We start from the raw sequence: 16564 nt of genomic DNA on the forward strand, positions 1-16564 counted from the left end.
ATCCTCAGCTACATGAGATCCTATTTCAACAGCAACAGACAGACAGGAGGAAAAAAAAGAAGAAAGAACTGTTGGTTGGTCTGGGAATATAGTTTAGTAGAGTGCTTGCCTCATATAAATAAAGACCAGGGTTCCATCTCTAGCATCGGTAAACTACTGTAAATTACACACCTGTAATCCCAGCACTCTAGAGGGAAGGGTTATTCTTGGGACAGTGAATAAGAGGCTAGCCTGGGCTACATAAGATTCTGCCAAAAAAAAAAAAAAGTAGTTTTTTTTCTTTTCTTTCTTTTTCTTTTTCTTTTTCTTTTTTTTTTTTTTTTCCGGAGCTGGGGACCGAACCCAGGGCCGTGTGCTTGCTAGGCAAGCGCTCTACCACTGAACTAAATCCCCAACCCCAAAAAAGTAGTTTTAAGCCTTCACCTTTTCTCAAAGGGAAGAAAGATGGCATGAATGCAGATATTCAAAGAGGGAAATTGAGGCTCAGAAGCATTTCATTGTTTCTCTACAGCAGAATTCAGGTTTCTATGGGGATATCTAGACTCCTTGCTTTGACTCACATAATTTTTTTTTAAGACAAGGTCTTAATAGCCCAAGCTGGTAGCCAAGTAAATCCTGATTCTTCTTTCACACAACTGAGTCCAAGAATTACAAACGCAGCCGCCACACCTGACATTCATGGAAACTTCTCATCACCTTTCTTATCGTGGTAGACTCAGTGCTCGTGAGTTAACCTAGGCATGCTAGTTCAGTTCAACACTTCACTGTTGAGCTTCGGAACACACTGGCCTTGAACTCAGAGGTCTGCATGCCTCTGCCTTCCAAATGCTGACAAAAGGATGCCCCAATGTGCCCGTCTTACAGTTTATTTGGTGTGTGTGTGTGTGTGTGTGTGTGTGTGTGTGTGTGTGTGTGTGTGTGTGTTTGGTTGTGGGAATGTGCCCATTGGTGCAGGTGCCTGAGGCTGCTGGGCAATCTGATCCTCTGAAGCAGGTATTACAGGGAGTTGTGAGCCACTCAGTGTGGGCGCTGGGAGCTGAGCTCTAGTCTTCTGCAAAAGTAGTATGTGCTTGTTTTTAAGGATAGGTAAATGTTGGGGGGGGGATGGGTGACACACACCTTTTTTTTTTTTTTTTTTTTTGGTTCCTTTTTTCGGAGCTGGGGACCGAACCCAGGGCCTTGCGCTTCCTAGGCAAGCGCTCTACCATTGAGCTAAATCCCCAACCCCGACACACACCTTTAATCCCAGCACTCGGATAGCAGAAGTAGGCAGATCTTTGAATTCTAGGCTGGCCTGGTCTACAGAGTGTGTCCCAGGACAGTCTAGGCTACACAGAGAAACCCTGTACTGAAAAACGAAAATCAAACAAAAGCAATTCCTTCCCCTCTCTTGTCTATTTATTCTTTATCTCTTTGTTAAAATTCATCCAGCACTCAGGAGGCAGAGGCAGGTGGATCACTGTGAGTTCCAGACCAATCTTGTCTACGAACTGAGTTCCACGACAGCCAGGGTTACACGCAGAAAAATCTTGTCTGAAGAAAAAAAAAAAAAAAAACAAAACACACTCTTTCTTCTCTTGTCTGTCTTGCTTTAGCCATAGTAAAGAATGGCTGTAGTAGCCGGGTCCTGTAGTCCAGGAAACAAGCTTCCCACATACGCTTACTCCTCCAGACTGCATCCCTATATGGGGCTGTTGATTTACAAAGTGCTTACAACCCTCTTCCTTCCTAAGGTCTTTATTTATAGTCTCACGCAGGCCATGTTGGCTTTGAACTTGTGTAGCAGAGGATGACCTTGAACTGAAGGTCCTCTCGATTCCACCTGAGGAATGCTGGGATCACAGGTGTCTGCCACAGCGCGCCAGGCCTCCAGTAAGGTTAATCAAGGCAAGTATGACATGAGACACAGCTCAGACAAGCAGTGAGATCTGCTTGAAGCCACATAGCACACCTGCAAAGATTTTGCCGCATTGAAAGCATCCACAGGTACCAGGGATTAGGATGTACATATTTTGCAGGGATCTTTTTTTTTTTTCAGTCATTGGAGGATACAGCCGAGTTCTCCTCGATGCCAATTTACCCAACCACAAAGCTATGTGTTGAAGCTAATCCAAGCAAGGAATTTGTCAGAGGGCTGATGAGAAAAGGTTAACGGAGGGGAGGGGTGAGGTCACATCCCTAACCACTCCCAAGTAGTGGTCTCCAGTACAGACCAACCTAGTGCGCGCAGATCCTGGCGGGCGGCGCCCACGGAGTCAAAGGTTAGTAAGGGATGACTTGGACCGCGGGGGCGGACGTGCGGAAGACTTTGAGCCCCACACGGTGGAACAAGGTCCGGGCGCCTGGGAGGCTGCAAGGGGAGGAGGCCCAGCACCAAGCCAATCCCTCCCCGCACCTAGGGCGGGGTGGCGGGGTGGGGGCACGGCCCGGGGTAGGCCAAAGGAGCACGCCCCCTGCTGAGCAGATGCGCTGATCTCGGGGCAGGCGACTCGGAGTCCCTCTGCCCGCCTCACCGCTTGGCAGCCGCAGCCTCCCACCCGGGAACACTAAGGCGCACGGGGTTCGCGGGTGGGTGCGACCTCCAGGCTCCCGCTGGGGGGCGCCGCTGAGCACCCCGCTCCGCTCTGCTTAGGGATTGGGAGACCCAACCCAGCACAGCACCGCTGAGTAGGGGGCGCGGGTTGGCGAGGACCAGACGCCCGAAGGCTGGGGAGCGGGACTCCCACACCCCAAGACCTTCCTCTCAAGATCCCCTGTACGCTCCGCAGTCCCTGCATCCTCCACCCCAACCTCCTGGTGCAGCGCCACACCGCCGTTCCCGCTCTGTCCTTGGAGGGTGTGGAAGGGTGGGTTTGGGGCCGGGGGCGGGTCTGGGGGCGGACCCGGAGGCGGGGCTGTCTCTGCGGCAGGGCCCAGTTCGGCTCCCCCGGTCTCTCTCTGTCTCTCCTCCTCCCTCCTCCTGCTCCGGGCGGAGCCCGGCATGGGGGGGCCGGCGCCCGGCAGGCCAGGTACGGTGATGTAGAAACTGGGGAGGCTTCATGCGGGGAGGTGGTGATGGGGGGACTAGGGGTAGGGAGGATTGGCGGGGCGAGAGGCGGAGACACCCAGGGTAGCAGGACAAGGGGAAGAGGAGGGGGTGCCCCGGGAACCTGGGGCCCTTGGATGGAAAAAGGGGGGGGGGGAATGAAGCAGGCCAGGTTTGGAACAAACTGGGGAAGGAGGAGGACGGCTGTGAGGAGGGGCTCCAGGGAGGAGACGTGAAGCTGAAGGCGAAAGGGAGAGAGTGTGTTTGGGGGAAGGGACGCAAAGCGCAGGTATGGAGGCCGCAGCACAGAAGGTTGCTATGGGGCCAGGCTGGAGACCCCCGCCCCCGCCAGGGTGGGATTCAGGGGCGGGACTACTAGGGGGAAGCCGGGGTTCTCCCAAATCCTGGAGCAGACAGAAGGTAGATTGATTTGGGCTATCAGCAAGAGGAGGGAGGCAGAAACCATTGCCGAGGGACCAGAGAGCTCAAATAGAGGTGGACGGAGGTCCAGGCCCAGGATTGGAAAAGCGGGGACTCCAAAGAGTGAAGGTAGATGGACGGGTGGAATTTTAGTTATCCAACTCAGTATCGCCATCCTTCCTTCAGCATCCCCACCCTGTCCTGATGAACCCCCCACTAAACCTCGGGCCCAAAAGAGGGTAGCAAGCCTAACTGCCCCCCCCCCCGGTTGGGTGTGATGTACGCAAGTAGGCCCCGAGCACAACTTGTCTGAAGGTGTGGCCAATTCCATAGCAGATTTGTGTGCTAGAGGTCTGTGTGTATCGGTGGGTGTGTCTGTGGGTGTTTATGTCTGTGTGTTTGTTGTTCCTGGGTTTGTGTTTACCTGTGCCCCTTTATGTCTGTCCCTGTTTGTAGATCTAAGTCTGTCGCTGGTGGTGTGTCTAAATATGCTGTGTCCCTACAGAGTTGCTGTATGCTTGAGAGGTCTGTCTGTGGTGGTTCAGGATCTATTTACACAGAATGGGAATCTGTGTCAACCTGATCTCTCAGTGTCTGTGGCTCCAAACACCTTTGTCAGGGTGTGTGATTCCGGACACACACACACACACTTCTATGGCTGGCTGGATGGGAGGGGTCCCCTAAGCTGTACTGGAAATTCTGTGCCTGTGTTTTCCTCTTCTGAAGACCCAAATCATGTCTCTGTTCCTCTTTCTTTTTTTCATTCCTCCCTCCCCAACCATATCCTTCTTTTTCTCTCCACCCATTCCCTTTATCAAGTGGATCCGGGACCCAGGGAGGGCCGCCCCCCGGGCCTGGTGGCATTAAGCAGGGCCCCTCAGCCCCCACCTCTTGTCCCACGACATGAACCTTCTCTACCGAAAAACCAAGCTGGAGTGGAGACAGCACAAAGAAGAGGAGGCCAAAAGGAGGTAAGGCTGAGCCCTCGACTGTCCCACCCATGGCCTGTTGCACTCAGACCTGCCCCTTTCGCTTAGCCACAGCCCTTGCTGGGCTCGTCAGCTTTGTCATCAAAGACAGTTCTTTTCCACAGATTTTCTGTTTAGCTGCAAATGCACATGCTTGGTCCCAGCCTTGTCCCTGCCTTCGGGAGACAGGGTAGCCAGAGTGGTGACTTCCGGCTTTGAGAACCTTAGTGGCTTGTCCCCATGCCTAGGGGCCCGAGTCCCTCCTTCCTGACTCTTTTTTTCTGTTATTTTTGAGAACTAGCTGCTGATTTTCCCCTTGTCACCTGACCTTGGAAAGGGCAGGCCCCACCATCCTCACGGGGTCCAGGGAGAGAGTCATTTTAGGGACCTCAAAGAGCATTTATGTCATCCCCTACCAGTCTCCTATTGGAGTGACTAAATGACAGAGAGGGGTGTGTGTGTGCGTGTGTGCGTGTGTGTGTGTGTTTGTGTGTGTGTTAAAGGATTTATAGGCTAAGTATTGCAGAAGAGTCAGGTGGAGTCCCCATGCCCCTCCTCCTTGCGTTTCCACCAACCCTTTTTCCTGACCTCCGAGGCACCCATGCTGTTTCCCCCATCTCCTCTTCCCGCTTCTCTTCCCTCTTGACTACACAGCCTCTTGGAGCCTGAGTCAGAACCACCTCCCTGCTCTCTCCATCCCTCCTCGAAACTGTGGGGTTTAATTCTTGCTGTTAATTAGATTAATCAGAGCGATCACTACAGCGATCTCTCCCTAATAAAGGGTTAGTAGACAGGGCCTTAATGAGAGCCCACCCCACAGCAGCTTCTCCCCTCTTCGCTGCCAGCCACCCCCCCCCCCTTCACTCACCCAGAGGAGAACTCGGGGACAGAGAAAGGGAATAGAAGTGAGCTGAAGAGGCTGACAGAGAGAGGGCAGCAGAGAGAGAGAGAGAGAGAGAGAGAGAGAGAGAGAGAGAGGCTCTGATGATTCAGACATCACACCCTGCCTCTGGGAGAAGAGACCTGTGGTGTGACAGAGGCCACTGTACATAGTACCTGGGCATGAAGAGAGGCTAGACGCCAGGTGGGCCAGCATGTGCAAGGAGCCACAGTGGCAGGTGTGGCTGTTTGTCTGTCATGTGGCTGTTGCCTGGATTGTACCTTTTTCCACATAACAGGCTGTGGACTAGTTAGGTGGTGAGTTGGCACCAGGGACACTGTCTTATATATACACCATTTCTTTCATTTCTGACATTATATGCTGTCCCTGACCCTAACCCATTGCCTGGCTTTTCTTAAATCCAAAGAATCTACCTGAAAACACTCCTACCTTAACCCTTCAGATGTCCCTACGACAGGCTCCTATCTGCCTCACTGGGTAAAACAGTTGTACTCTTGAAAATGTTCTGTGCTCCTGAGATGGAGGATGGCAAGGTAGAGAGGCTTGCCGTCTAGAGGCTTGCCGTCTAGAGGCTTGCCGTCTAACTTCTGCCCCGTCCTGTGTTCTCTCCCTAGCTCCAGTAAGGAAGCAGCCCCCACAGGCCCGGTGGGGTCTGGGGCTGTCCCAGGGCCTGGGGTTCGAGTGCGGGACATTGCCTCGCTTCGACGGTCTCTCAGGATGGGTTTCATGACAATGCCCGCGTCCCAGGAACACACCCCTCACCCCTGCCGCAGCGCCATGGCCCCACGCTCGCTCTCCTGCCACTCGGTGGGCAGCATGGACAGTGTGGGTGGTGGGCCTGGAGGAGGTGGAGGAGGGCTCCTGGAGGACAGTAGCACCCGGAGACCCCCAGCTAAGCCGCGGAGACACCCCAGCACCAAGCTCAGTATGGCAGGGCCAGGGGCCGAGACACCGCCTAGTAGGAAAGCAGGTGAGACGACCACCCTGTTCCCCATCCACCTTGTTCCCCATCCCTCTTCAGAGGAAGCTGGCAACAGCAGGAACCATTCCAGCCCGGGGGTGGGTGGGGTGGGGGGTTGGCTCTGGGAGGGTTCATTCAGGCAAAAGCCAAGGAAGTGGAAGGTTCCATTCCCAAAGAAATGGGGGGTTTCTTTTGGATGGACCTCAGATGAACCATTCAAGGGCAGGAGACACTCCCTAAAAAGCAGCTGTTAGGAAATGACCCAAAGGTGAGGAGGAACTGCAGATTCTGGTAGGCAGCTGAGGTAGGAATTGTAAGATTATAGCTTATGGTGTGTGGTGAGACCCAGTCTCCAAAAAAAAAAAAAAAAAAAAAAAAAAAAGCAAAAGTAAACAAACAAACAAAGCTGGCCCTGGTGGTCAACCTTAGTCCTAGTGCTCTGAACTACATACGGAATTCTAGGCTAGCCAAGGCTACATGGCGAGACCCTGTCTCAAACAAACAAAACAGGAAGGAGGGAAGGAAGGAAGGAAGGAAGGACGGACGGACGGACGGACGGACTGACTGTGGACTGCCCTATAGAAAAGAAACTGGGCTCTGTCTGAGTTGTGGAAAAAAATGAATAGTCAAATATGTCCTTGAAGTTGGGTCAAGAGATTAGAAAGGAATTTTCCCCCTTTATTATGAAATGAAAGGCCACCCTGGGCAACTTAGAAATCCTATCTTAAAAGAGAAAAAAAAATCAGGAAAAAAAACTGGGGATGTATTTCAAAAGTAGAGCCCACTTGCCTAGAATCCCCAGGGAGGGGCTGGGGGCGTGGCTCAGTGGTAGAGCCCCTGCCTAGAGTCCCCCAGTGAGGGGCTGGGGGCGTGACTCAGTGGTAGAGCTCTTACCCGGCTTGTTAGGTGCTCTATTCCATAAGCTCCATTTCTTTTTTCTTTTTCCCACCCTATTAGGCTCCCAGAAGCCAACCCCTGAGTGCCGTGAGTCCAGCCGGAAGGTTCCTCCACAGAAACCCAGGCGAAGCCCCAATACCCAGCTGTCTGTGTCCTTCGATGAGTCTTGTGCCCCAGCCCCATCTCCTCGAGGGGGGAATCTGCCCTTGCAACGCCTCAGTAGGGCTTCTCGAATAGCTGGAGACCTGGATGCAGGTGCCCAGGAAGAAGAGCCCGTGTACATTGAGATGGTAGGGGATGTCTTTCGTGGAGGAGGACGAAGTGGAGGAGGTCTGACGGGACCTCCTCTTGGAAGTGGAGGTCCAACCCCACCAGCTGCGGCCGATTCGGACTCTGAAGACAGTGAGGCTATATATGAAGAGATGAAATACCCTCTGCCTGAAGAGACGGGAGATGGCAGGGCTAACGGGCCTCCTCCATTGATGGCACCCTCCCCTCCACAACAGCCTCATGTCCTCCAGCCTCACCCCCACCCCCATCGCCGTCCAGCTTCAGCCCTCCCAAGCCGGAGGGATGGGACACCCACCAAGACCACCCCTTGTGAAATACCCCCACCCTTTCCCAACCTCCTTCAGCATCGGCCTCCACTTCTGGCTTTCCCTCAAGCCAAGTCTGCTTCACGAGCCCCTGGCGATGGGGTCTCGAGGCTTCCGGTTCTCTGCCACTCCAAGGAGTCAGCCGGTTCCACCCCAGCTCCCCAAGTGCCTGCACGAGAGCGGGAGACACCTCCCCTGCCGCCTCCCCCTCCTGCTGCCAACCTGCTATTGCTGGGACCCTCAGGCCGAGCCCGGAGCCACTCAACACCGTTGCCACCCCAGGGCTCTGGCCAGACCCGGGGAGAGCGGGAGCTCCCCAACTCTCACAGCATGATCTGCCCCAAGGCAGCAGGGGTACCGGCAGCCCACCCTGCCCCAGCAGCCTTGCTCCCTGGGCCCCCCAAGGACAAGGCCGTGTCATACACCATGGTGTATTCTGCAGTAAAAGTAACAACACACTCGGTCCTGCCAGCTGGTCCACCCCTGGGTGTTGGAGAGCCAAAGACGGAGGAGATCTCAGTTCTTCACGGAATGCTGTGTGCCAGTTCGAGGCCCCCTGTCCCAGGGAAATCCAGCCCCCACAGCGGGGCTATGGGTTCAGCGGCCGGGGTTCTCCACCACCGCAGCTGCCTGGCCTCCCCCCACAGCCTTCCGGATCCAACTGCAGGCCCCCTGACCCCCCTCTGGACCTACCCAGCCACAGCAGCTGGGCTCAAGAGACCCCCTGCCTATGACAGTCTCAAGGCTGGGGGGGTGCTGAGTAAGGGCTGTGGAATGGGGGCACCATCCCCCATGGTCAAGATCCAGCTACAAGAGCAAGGGACCGATGGGGGCGCCTTTGCTAGCATCTCCTGTGCCCATGTTATCGCCAGCGCGGGGACGCCAGAAGAGGAAGAAGAGATGGGTGCCACATTTGGGGCAGGCTGGGCTCTGCAGAGGAAGGTCCTATATGGAGGACGGAAAGCGAAGGAAGTGGACAGTGAGTGAGGAGCCGAGACCGGTGTGGGATGCTGCTAATGGTTTGGCAAAAATTACGGTTGGGGTAAATTTTGAAGGAGGGTATTTAGAATCTACAGACCTATTGTCCTGACTTGGAAAGTTTTCTGGGAGACCAGAAAGATGGGGATGGGGAGCAGATGGATGGAGCAGGAAGACGTCTCTGAATGTGTTCAGGAAAAGGTAGGAAGGGCTGGGATAGAGGCTGAGGTAGAATCCGGACTCATCCTGCTCCACCCTCTGCCCCTCCCTTACTCGGGCTGCAAGGGTGTGTGTTTGTGAGTGTGTGCACACTAGGAGCTAAACACAGCTGCCTCCCAGCCATTACCATGGCAACCTATCCAGACAGGAGTGAGAGGAGAGGGAGGCCCCTACCGTTGCCAGGCAACGCAATGCTCTGCCAGGTCTGCTCTCAGAGATGGGCTTAGTTCACATCCAGCCCTTCCCCCAACTCCATACACTCAATGGCCCCCCCACTGCCTCTTTGGGATCTGAATTTGGGATTCTCTCCCTATTGAGACTCAGCGCCCCTGTTTCCCAGGGTGTTCATTCTAACCCTATCTGGACCTGGAGAGGTTTCAAAGCTAAAGCCCCAAAAGGTTTTTCTGAACACAGTACATAAATGTGCACTTATATATGATTCTGAGCCCCGGGGATAGGAACAATGGGTAGAAGGTGGCAGGCCTGGGTCTAGCGTGTGTGTGTGTGTGTGTGTGTGTGTGTGTGTGTGTGTGTGTGTGTTGGGGGAATGAGAGGCAGATCCTTTCCCATCTCTGTTGTAATTTGCAGAAGGGCCACCCATGTTGAGGATCGAGGCCCCTCCCCATGCAGACACTGAGCTTTTTTTGTTGTTGTCACAGCAGAAGAGGACGGTGCCCGGGCCTGGAATGGCAGCACAGAAGGTCCAGGCAAAGTCGAGCATGAGGACAGGGGCTCTGTGGCATCAGGGATTCCCGTGAGGAGCCAGGGGGCAGAGGGTCTGCTGGCCAGGATCCACCATGATCGAGGAGGGAGCCGCACAGCGCTGCCGGTCCCTTGCCAGACTTTCCCAGCCTGCCACCGGAATGGAGGTGACACCTTGCCCTCATACTTCATATACAGAGATGGGTGGGTCAGGAATTCTCCAGGGTCTACCTTGGACTGCCCTGCCTGACACACTATCAACTCCATGTCTACCTTTGAAAAATATTTCTTGTAATTTGAATGGAACACAGAAGTTCCCACAGGCAAGGCAAGCTGCTCTACCACTAATCCATACTTCTGCCCCTCACTGGTAAATTCTAGGCAGGGGCTCTCCCACTGAGCCACACCCCTAGCCCCTCCCTGGGGGGTTCTAGGCAGGGCCTCTACCACTGAGCCACGCCCCCAGCCCCTCACTGGGGGATTCTAGGCAGGGACTCTACCACTGAGCCACACCCCCAGCTCCTCACTGGGGGATTCTAGGCAGGTGCTCTACCACTGAGCCACGCCCCCAGCTCCTCACTGGGGGATTCCAGGCAGGTGCTCTACCACTGAGCCATGCCCCTAGCCCCTCCCTGGGGGATTCTAGGCAGGGGCTCTACCATTGAGCCACACCCCAGCCTGGGGTATTCCAGGCGGGGCTCTACACTGAGCTACACCCCAGCCCCTCACTGGGGGATTCCAGGTGGGGCTCTATTACTGAGCTACATGCCCAACCTAAAGACCTTTATCTTAACACTGTATCTCCATCTCATCTTTGATGAGGCAGGGGACCGGTTGGCCCACAGCGTCCTCTGGGAGGTGAGGGACTAGGCATCTGTGGGTCTCTCTTCTCATCTTTGGTTTTTGGGTCTAGATTTCACAGGAGGGTACCGCCTGGGCCGTTCTGCCTCCACCTCTGGAGTCCGTCAGGCTGCGCTCCATACCCCTCGGCCCTGCAGCCAGCCCAGGGATGCCCTGAGCCAGGTAAGATCTGGTCTTTTATCTTTGGAGGAGCAGATAGAAAAGAAGGCTTGGATGTAAAAAGAAAGACAGACACTTACTCATGGTATTCTGTGATCTCAGAAGCTAAGACAAGAATTCATCTAGAGTTGAAGGCCAGCAATTCTGTCTCAAAATACCAAATTGAAAAGCAAATTAATAAGTAAGAGATCAGGGCAAATACCTATAATCCCAGCTTGGGATGTGGAAGGAGGGGGATTGGGAGTTCAAGGTCCTCCTCCCTATTGAAAAGAAAGAAAGGGGGCTGGAGAGATGGCCAACCAGTTACAAGCATGTTCTCTTGCAGAGGACCTGAGTTCAATTCCCAGCACCCACATTGTGCAGTTCACAACTGTCTGTAACTCCAGCTCCGGGGGATCCAGTGTCCTCTTCTGGCCTCTAAGGCCACACACACAGCACATACTCATGCAGACACATACACAAATAAATTGGAAAAATCATAAAAGAAAAAAAAAAGTGGGCTGTGAAATGGTTTAATGGGTGAAGGTGCTTGCGGCCAAGCCTGATGACCTGGGTTTAAGCCTGGGAACCTACACAGGAAAGGGAGAAGTGACTCTCAGAAGTTGCCCTCCGACCTCTTTGAACTGTGGCTGTGTCATCACAAGAGGAGTGAAATAGTGGTTTTTTTTTTTTTTTTTAAATGGAGTTAGTAAATACGCAGGAAAGGAAAATGAACAGAAAAAAGAAAGAAAAGAAAAGAAAGTCAGTTGGGAGACTGACCAGTGTGACCTGCACGGGCTGACGGGGACAGGGACTGAGGGCAGGGAGGCTAATAGCTTCCTTGATGGGCTACTTGGTTACATGCTTACAGAAGCGGGGTCTCGGGTGGCGGCAAATCTGGGAAGTGACTTGTCTACCAGGTATCTTTAGAAATTTAGGAAAAGGCCCCTTTCTATATCAAATTTGAAAAATTCATGTCTGGTCTAGAAAGACTAGCTTTTAGTTTAGTTTTTGTTGTCATTGTCCTTGTCATTGTCCTTGTCACTGTTGGTGTTTCCGGGCAAACTCTGTCCTGAAGGTCACTCTGTAGACCACGCTGGCCTCTGTTTCCCAGTGCTGGGATCAAAGCCGTGTGCCACCACAACCTGATATTTGCTCTTTTTTTAAAAATTTATTTATTTATTATATAGAAGTACACTGTAGCTGTCTTCAGACACACCAGAAGAGGGCATCAGATCCCATTACAGATGGTTGTGAGCCACCATGTGGTTGCTGGGATTTGAACCCCAGACCTCTGGAAAAGCAGCCAGTGCTCTTAACCGCTGAGCCATCTCTCCAGCCCAATATTTGCTCTTTTTTAAAAATTTATTTATTTATTTATTTATTTATTTAAGCAGAGTCATATAGTCCTGGCTGTCCTGGAACTCATGCAGATCAGGCCAGCCTTTAACTCATGGAAATCTACCTGCCTCTGCCTCCCAAATACTGGAATTAAAAGCTGTGATTCAATGCATAGCCCAGCTTTTGTGTTAGAGCGTTTCACGAATATATTCCAGAGTGGCCTCCAACTCCCTGTGTAGCTGAAGACGAGTTTGGTCCCACTCCCAGAACACTGGGGTTACAAGAATGAGCCTCAAGGCCTGATTTAGGAGGGGCTGGGCATTCGAAGCCGGGCTTGGTGAGTGCTAGACAAGCACTCTTTATCGTCACCTGTTCTGTCAGCCACGTTCCTAGCACCATAAGATCTTTTATTCTTCTAAGTTAAATATGTTCCTTGATAATTTCATATGCATATTATGCATTTTGATTATATGCTCACCCCCACCCAGTCTCTCTCCCACTCCCGAGCTTGCCCACATTTGTGTCTTTTTGTTTTGTTGGAAGACAGGTCTTTAAAGGGCTCCTTCCTCAGGGTCAGGCAAGTCTAATCTAACACAAAGTGCCTTACTGGGGAAAGGGTGCCCAAGGTAGAACCCTGTGCCCATCACACCCACAGCCTGGGAGAGGGTTTGCTTCTGAGATAGGTTGTTGGTTTGATCACAAGGTCCTTGACCCGCCCTGTGCCACATATTTTTTTTCTCTCTGGGGGCTCCCTACACAGACACACCCTGTGCTGCCCCTGCCCCTGCCACCCCAGCCGGCCCGGGAGCGCGATGGCAAACTTCTAGAGGTGATCGAGCGCAAACGCTGCGTGTGCAAGGAGATCAAGGCACGCCACCGTCCCGACCGGGGGCTCTGCAAGCAAGAGAGCATGCCTATCCTCCCCAGCTGGCGGCGGGGCCCTGAACCCCGCAAGTCTGGTACCCCGCCCTGCCGGCGGCAGCACACGGTCCTCTGGGACACTGCCATTTGAGGAATACAGGGGCGGCTGGGACGCCTGGATTGGGAGGGGAGGGGCCTGCCCAGGTCTACTTAAGACTTGAGAGATGGAGAAGTGGGAGGAAAGGTTCCTACTAGGCCCATCATGGGGGGCTTGGGGTGCCAGCAGCAGCCCAAGCAATTTGGGGGAGGAGGAGGGTTTGCTTGACGTTGGCAGGAAGAGTGTAGACTCCTCTTGAAGTGAAGGCCAAGGTGGAGATCTCCATGGGGGAAGTAGGGAAGGGTTTGGAAGAAGCTGGGGGTGGGGCACATAGGAGACAGACTGGAGTAACAGGGAAACTAGCTCTTTTATTGAGAGCCTGGGGGAGTGGGGAAGGGTATTTATTTTGCTATTTATTTTAGTCTGGAGGGCAATTCTGGGCCCTTCTGACCTACTCCTGAGCAGGAGGTGGAGACCCAAGGCTAAATTTGCACTCTCCCCAAGGCCAGTGCCTGAAAACCTCTGCTATCCTTGCCCAGCCAAAGGGAGGGAGGAATGCGGCTGCTTTCGGAGCAGAGTCAGAAGGCAGAGAGGCCCAGACAGTGACAGTATTTATAGTTTTCCCAGAATTTGGTAGTGAGTGTGGTCTGCTGTAAAACAGGCATTTTATTTAGTTCTGGGGTAAGGGTCTAGCCAGGGATGGGTGGGATGTTTGGGGAAGAGGGAGAACTTAAGTGGGTGGAGGGGGGAGCGGGGTATTTATTTAAATTAAAAAAAAAAAGAGCTGTCAGGAACTTTTTTTAAATTCCTTTCTTTTCAGAATAATATATTAAAAGACTCATGATCCTAGAGCTGGCTTCTTATATTCCCCCACACCCTCTGTGTGCTCTGTCTTTTATACATGCTCCTTTTCCCACAATGCCCTGGGTGGGTGGGAGTCCAAGGTGTCACGGGGAGCCACCATGACCAGTCACAAAGAAAGGCAGTCTCCGGTAAGTGGGAATTCCATTATGCTACCCATTCCTTAAGTTCCTCGTGTGTGTGTGTGTGTGTGTGTGTGTGTGTGTGTGTGTGTGTGCCCTAGCATGTGCATCATGTGTTTGCATGTGTGTACCCAAGTATGGAGGTCAGAGATGGATCTTGGGGATCTGCCTGTTTCCAACCAGGATTACAGAATTTTCACTTGGAGGCTTGGAATCCAAACTTCCATTGAGCCATCCCCCAGACTCCAGTCACTCCATTTTCCCTGAGCATCTGCTGTGTCCCTGACAGTGTACTGATGCAGAATGCCCAGACTGTGAGGTTGGTATTCTGTTGATCTTGCAGTCTACTCTGGGAGCCGGAACTCCCAGGCTCCAATAGACACTGATGCAGGGCTGACAGAGAGAAAAAGAGGTGTTGGTCATCTAGGAACACTAATAGATCAGCTAAGAAGGCTGGGGGTGTAAGTCTGCAGTAGATCTCCCAGGGAAGGGGTTCACAGGCATGGCTCAGCAGTAGAGTTCTTATCCAGTATCTCCCGGTGAGTGGCTTAGCACTTGTCTAAGTTTATTGCAAGCCTAAGGGTTCGATCACCTGTACCACCAATAATAAATAATGGTGAGGCATCATGTAGAGTACAGAAAGATCGATGGCAGTGCTCTGCAGGTTTTTAGAATTGAGAGCACCAATTAGAAATAATGAGGGCGGGGTGAGTGCATACCTTCAACCCCAGCGCTTGGAAGGCAGAGTTCCAGACCAACCTGGTCTACAGAGTGAGTTCTGGGTCATCCAGGGCCACACAGAGAAACCCTGTCTCAGAAAAAAGAAAGAAAGAAAGGAAGAAAGGAATGGTAGCTTGAGAGATGAGGTACGATACAGAGGTTGGAGGTACAGCCCTGCAATACCCGCCTTTGGGAGACAGAGGGAGGAAGATCCAAGTTCAAGGCCTGCCTGGGCTATATCACAAGACCCTGTCTCCAGAAACAAAAGCAACAAAACCCCCTCAAGCAGTAGATATTTTTATGCCTAGTTAGAAAAACAAACAGAAGACAGGTATAGTGCGTGCCTATAACCCCAGCACTTACAAGGTAAAGTCAGGGGCGATCAGGGAGTTCAAGGTCATAGTTCAAAGCCAACCTAGGCTATATAGAAGACCCTGTTAAGAATTGGAAAAGGCCGGAGAGATGGCTCAATGGTTAAGTGCACTCCCGCTCTTATAGAGGTCCTGGATTTGACTCCCAGGACCCACATGTTGTCTGACAGTTGTCTGTAACTCCAGTTCCAAGAAAATAGATCTGATGCAGTCCTTTTGGTATCCAAGAGCACCAGGCATATGCACAGTACACAATGTATGTGCACACATACATATACATACATATATACGTTTAAAGAAAGAAAGGGGGCTGTTAAGATGGTTTAACAGGTAAGGGTCCTTTCTGCCGAGACTGAGGCCCTTGTTTTGATCCACGGGACTCACATAAGAGCGGGAGAGCATTAACTCCCACAGGTTGTTCCATGACCTCCACACGCACATCGTGACACGCACACTCACACAGACACACATAAATAAAAATCAGAAACACCAAATAGAAGTAAGTAATACGTCAATAGCGGCAGTAAAAGATCATAATATGGGGACGTGGTTCATGTGGTAGAGTGCTTACCTAATTCATTAGAGCCCTGGATAAGCGCATACCAAGTCTGAGGTCTGTGTTCAGGAAAGGAAAGCCATTATACATCTGGGACTAACTTTAATAAGAAATATATATGTTGTTGTAAAATTATAAAAAAATAAGGGGTTGGGGATTTGGCTCAGTGGTAGAGCGCTTACCTAGGAAGCTCAAGGTCCTGGGTTCGGTCCCTAGCCCTGAGGGGGGAAAAAAAAACAGTAAAAAAAAAAAAAAAACAGTCTTTTACCCGCTCTAGGTCCAGCACTGTGGTGCCCCAAGATATCTGCTAGATATCTTAGCAGAAACAAACACATGAAACACATCCCAACTCCGTGGCGGCGGCTCAGTGTCTCCAGCCGCCGCACACTTTCCTACACTCAAATCGTCACATGAAAGAACACACAACACAATAACCTTTGACCCAATTGGTAAGATATAATTGCCCACCTAAACATACAAAGCCCAATAGACATCCATCCTTTTTTTTTTTTTTTTTTTTTTTTTTTTTTTTTTTTTTTTTTTTTTGAGCTGGGAACCGAACCCAGGGCCTTGTGCTTGCTAGGCAAGCGCTCTACCACTGAGCCAAATCCCCAACCCCCGACATCCATCCTTTAAGAACATTAATAACAACCTGTAAATACCCAGAGTGGAATCTTAACACCAGCTTCCATTTTCTCTCCACCGCGGCTGCCTCTCTGTCCCTCCTGTCTCTCCTCTTCCTTCAAACTTTTCTCCTGCCCGTTCTTCCTTCTAGTCCAATGACAGGCCTCCTTCTATCCTGTATCTGCCCTCACCTGTATTTTACAAATTAAATGGGGAGAAGGTTCTGGTGAAGTCATGTGAGTCCTGAGTGTGTGACTAGGCAGCTGTCCTTGGGGCAGTGGAATTAGCATCAAATAGATAACTCTAAATCATTAGATAACTCCAGGACAAACCCCACAAATAGAG

At 52.0% G+C, this 16564-nt stretch overlaps 1 protein-coding gene across 5 annotated transcripts; it reads left to right on the forward strand.

The window, feature by feature from the left end:
* Positions 1–970: 970 nt before the first annotated feature.
* On the forward strand, positions 971–13814 carry Nyap1 (neuronal tyrosine-phosphorylated phosphoinositide-3-kinase adaptor 1). Of its 5 annotated transcripts, none has more exons than XM_006249144.5 (7): positions 971–3008; positions 4265–4416; positions 5929–6284; positions 7233–8747; positions 9625–9834; positions 10581–10690; positions 12768–13814. In XM_006249144.5, exons 2-7 carry the CDS (start codon positions 4349–4351, stop codon positions 13017–13019), a joined length of 2511 nt encoding a protein of 836 aa, XP_006249206.1. In that variant the 5' UTR covers positions 971–3008; positions 4265–4348; the 3' UTR covers positions 13020–13814.
* The last annotated feature ends 2750 nt before the right edge of the window (positions 13815–16564 follow it).

Source organism: Rattus norvegicus, chromosome 12 (genome assembly GCF_036323735.1).
Source record: "Rattus norvegicus strain BN/NHsdMcwi chromosome 12, GRCr8, whole genome shotgun sequence".
In the NCBI taxonomy this organism is placed as follows: Eukaryota; Metazoa; Chordata; class Mammalia; order Rodentia; family Muridae; genus Rattus; species Rattus norvegicus.

What these genes read in the sequence shown, in the direction of transcription:
- Nyap1 (XM_006249144.5), top strand. Translation starts at nt 4,349, where the DNA reads ATGAACCTTCTCTACCGAAAAACCAAGCTGGAGTGGAGACAGCACAAA. An exon ending in ACCGCCTAGTAGGAAAGCAG is followed by an intron (nt 6,285 to 7,232) that starts GTGAGACGACCA and finishes CCACCCTATTAG; the next exon opens with GCTCCCAGAAGCCAACCCCT. An exon ending in CCAGGGATGCCCTGAGCCAG is followed by an intron (nt 10,691 to 12,767) that starts GTAAGATCTGGT and finishes CTCCCTACACAG; the next exon opens with ACACACCCTGTGCTGCCCCT.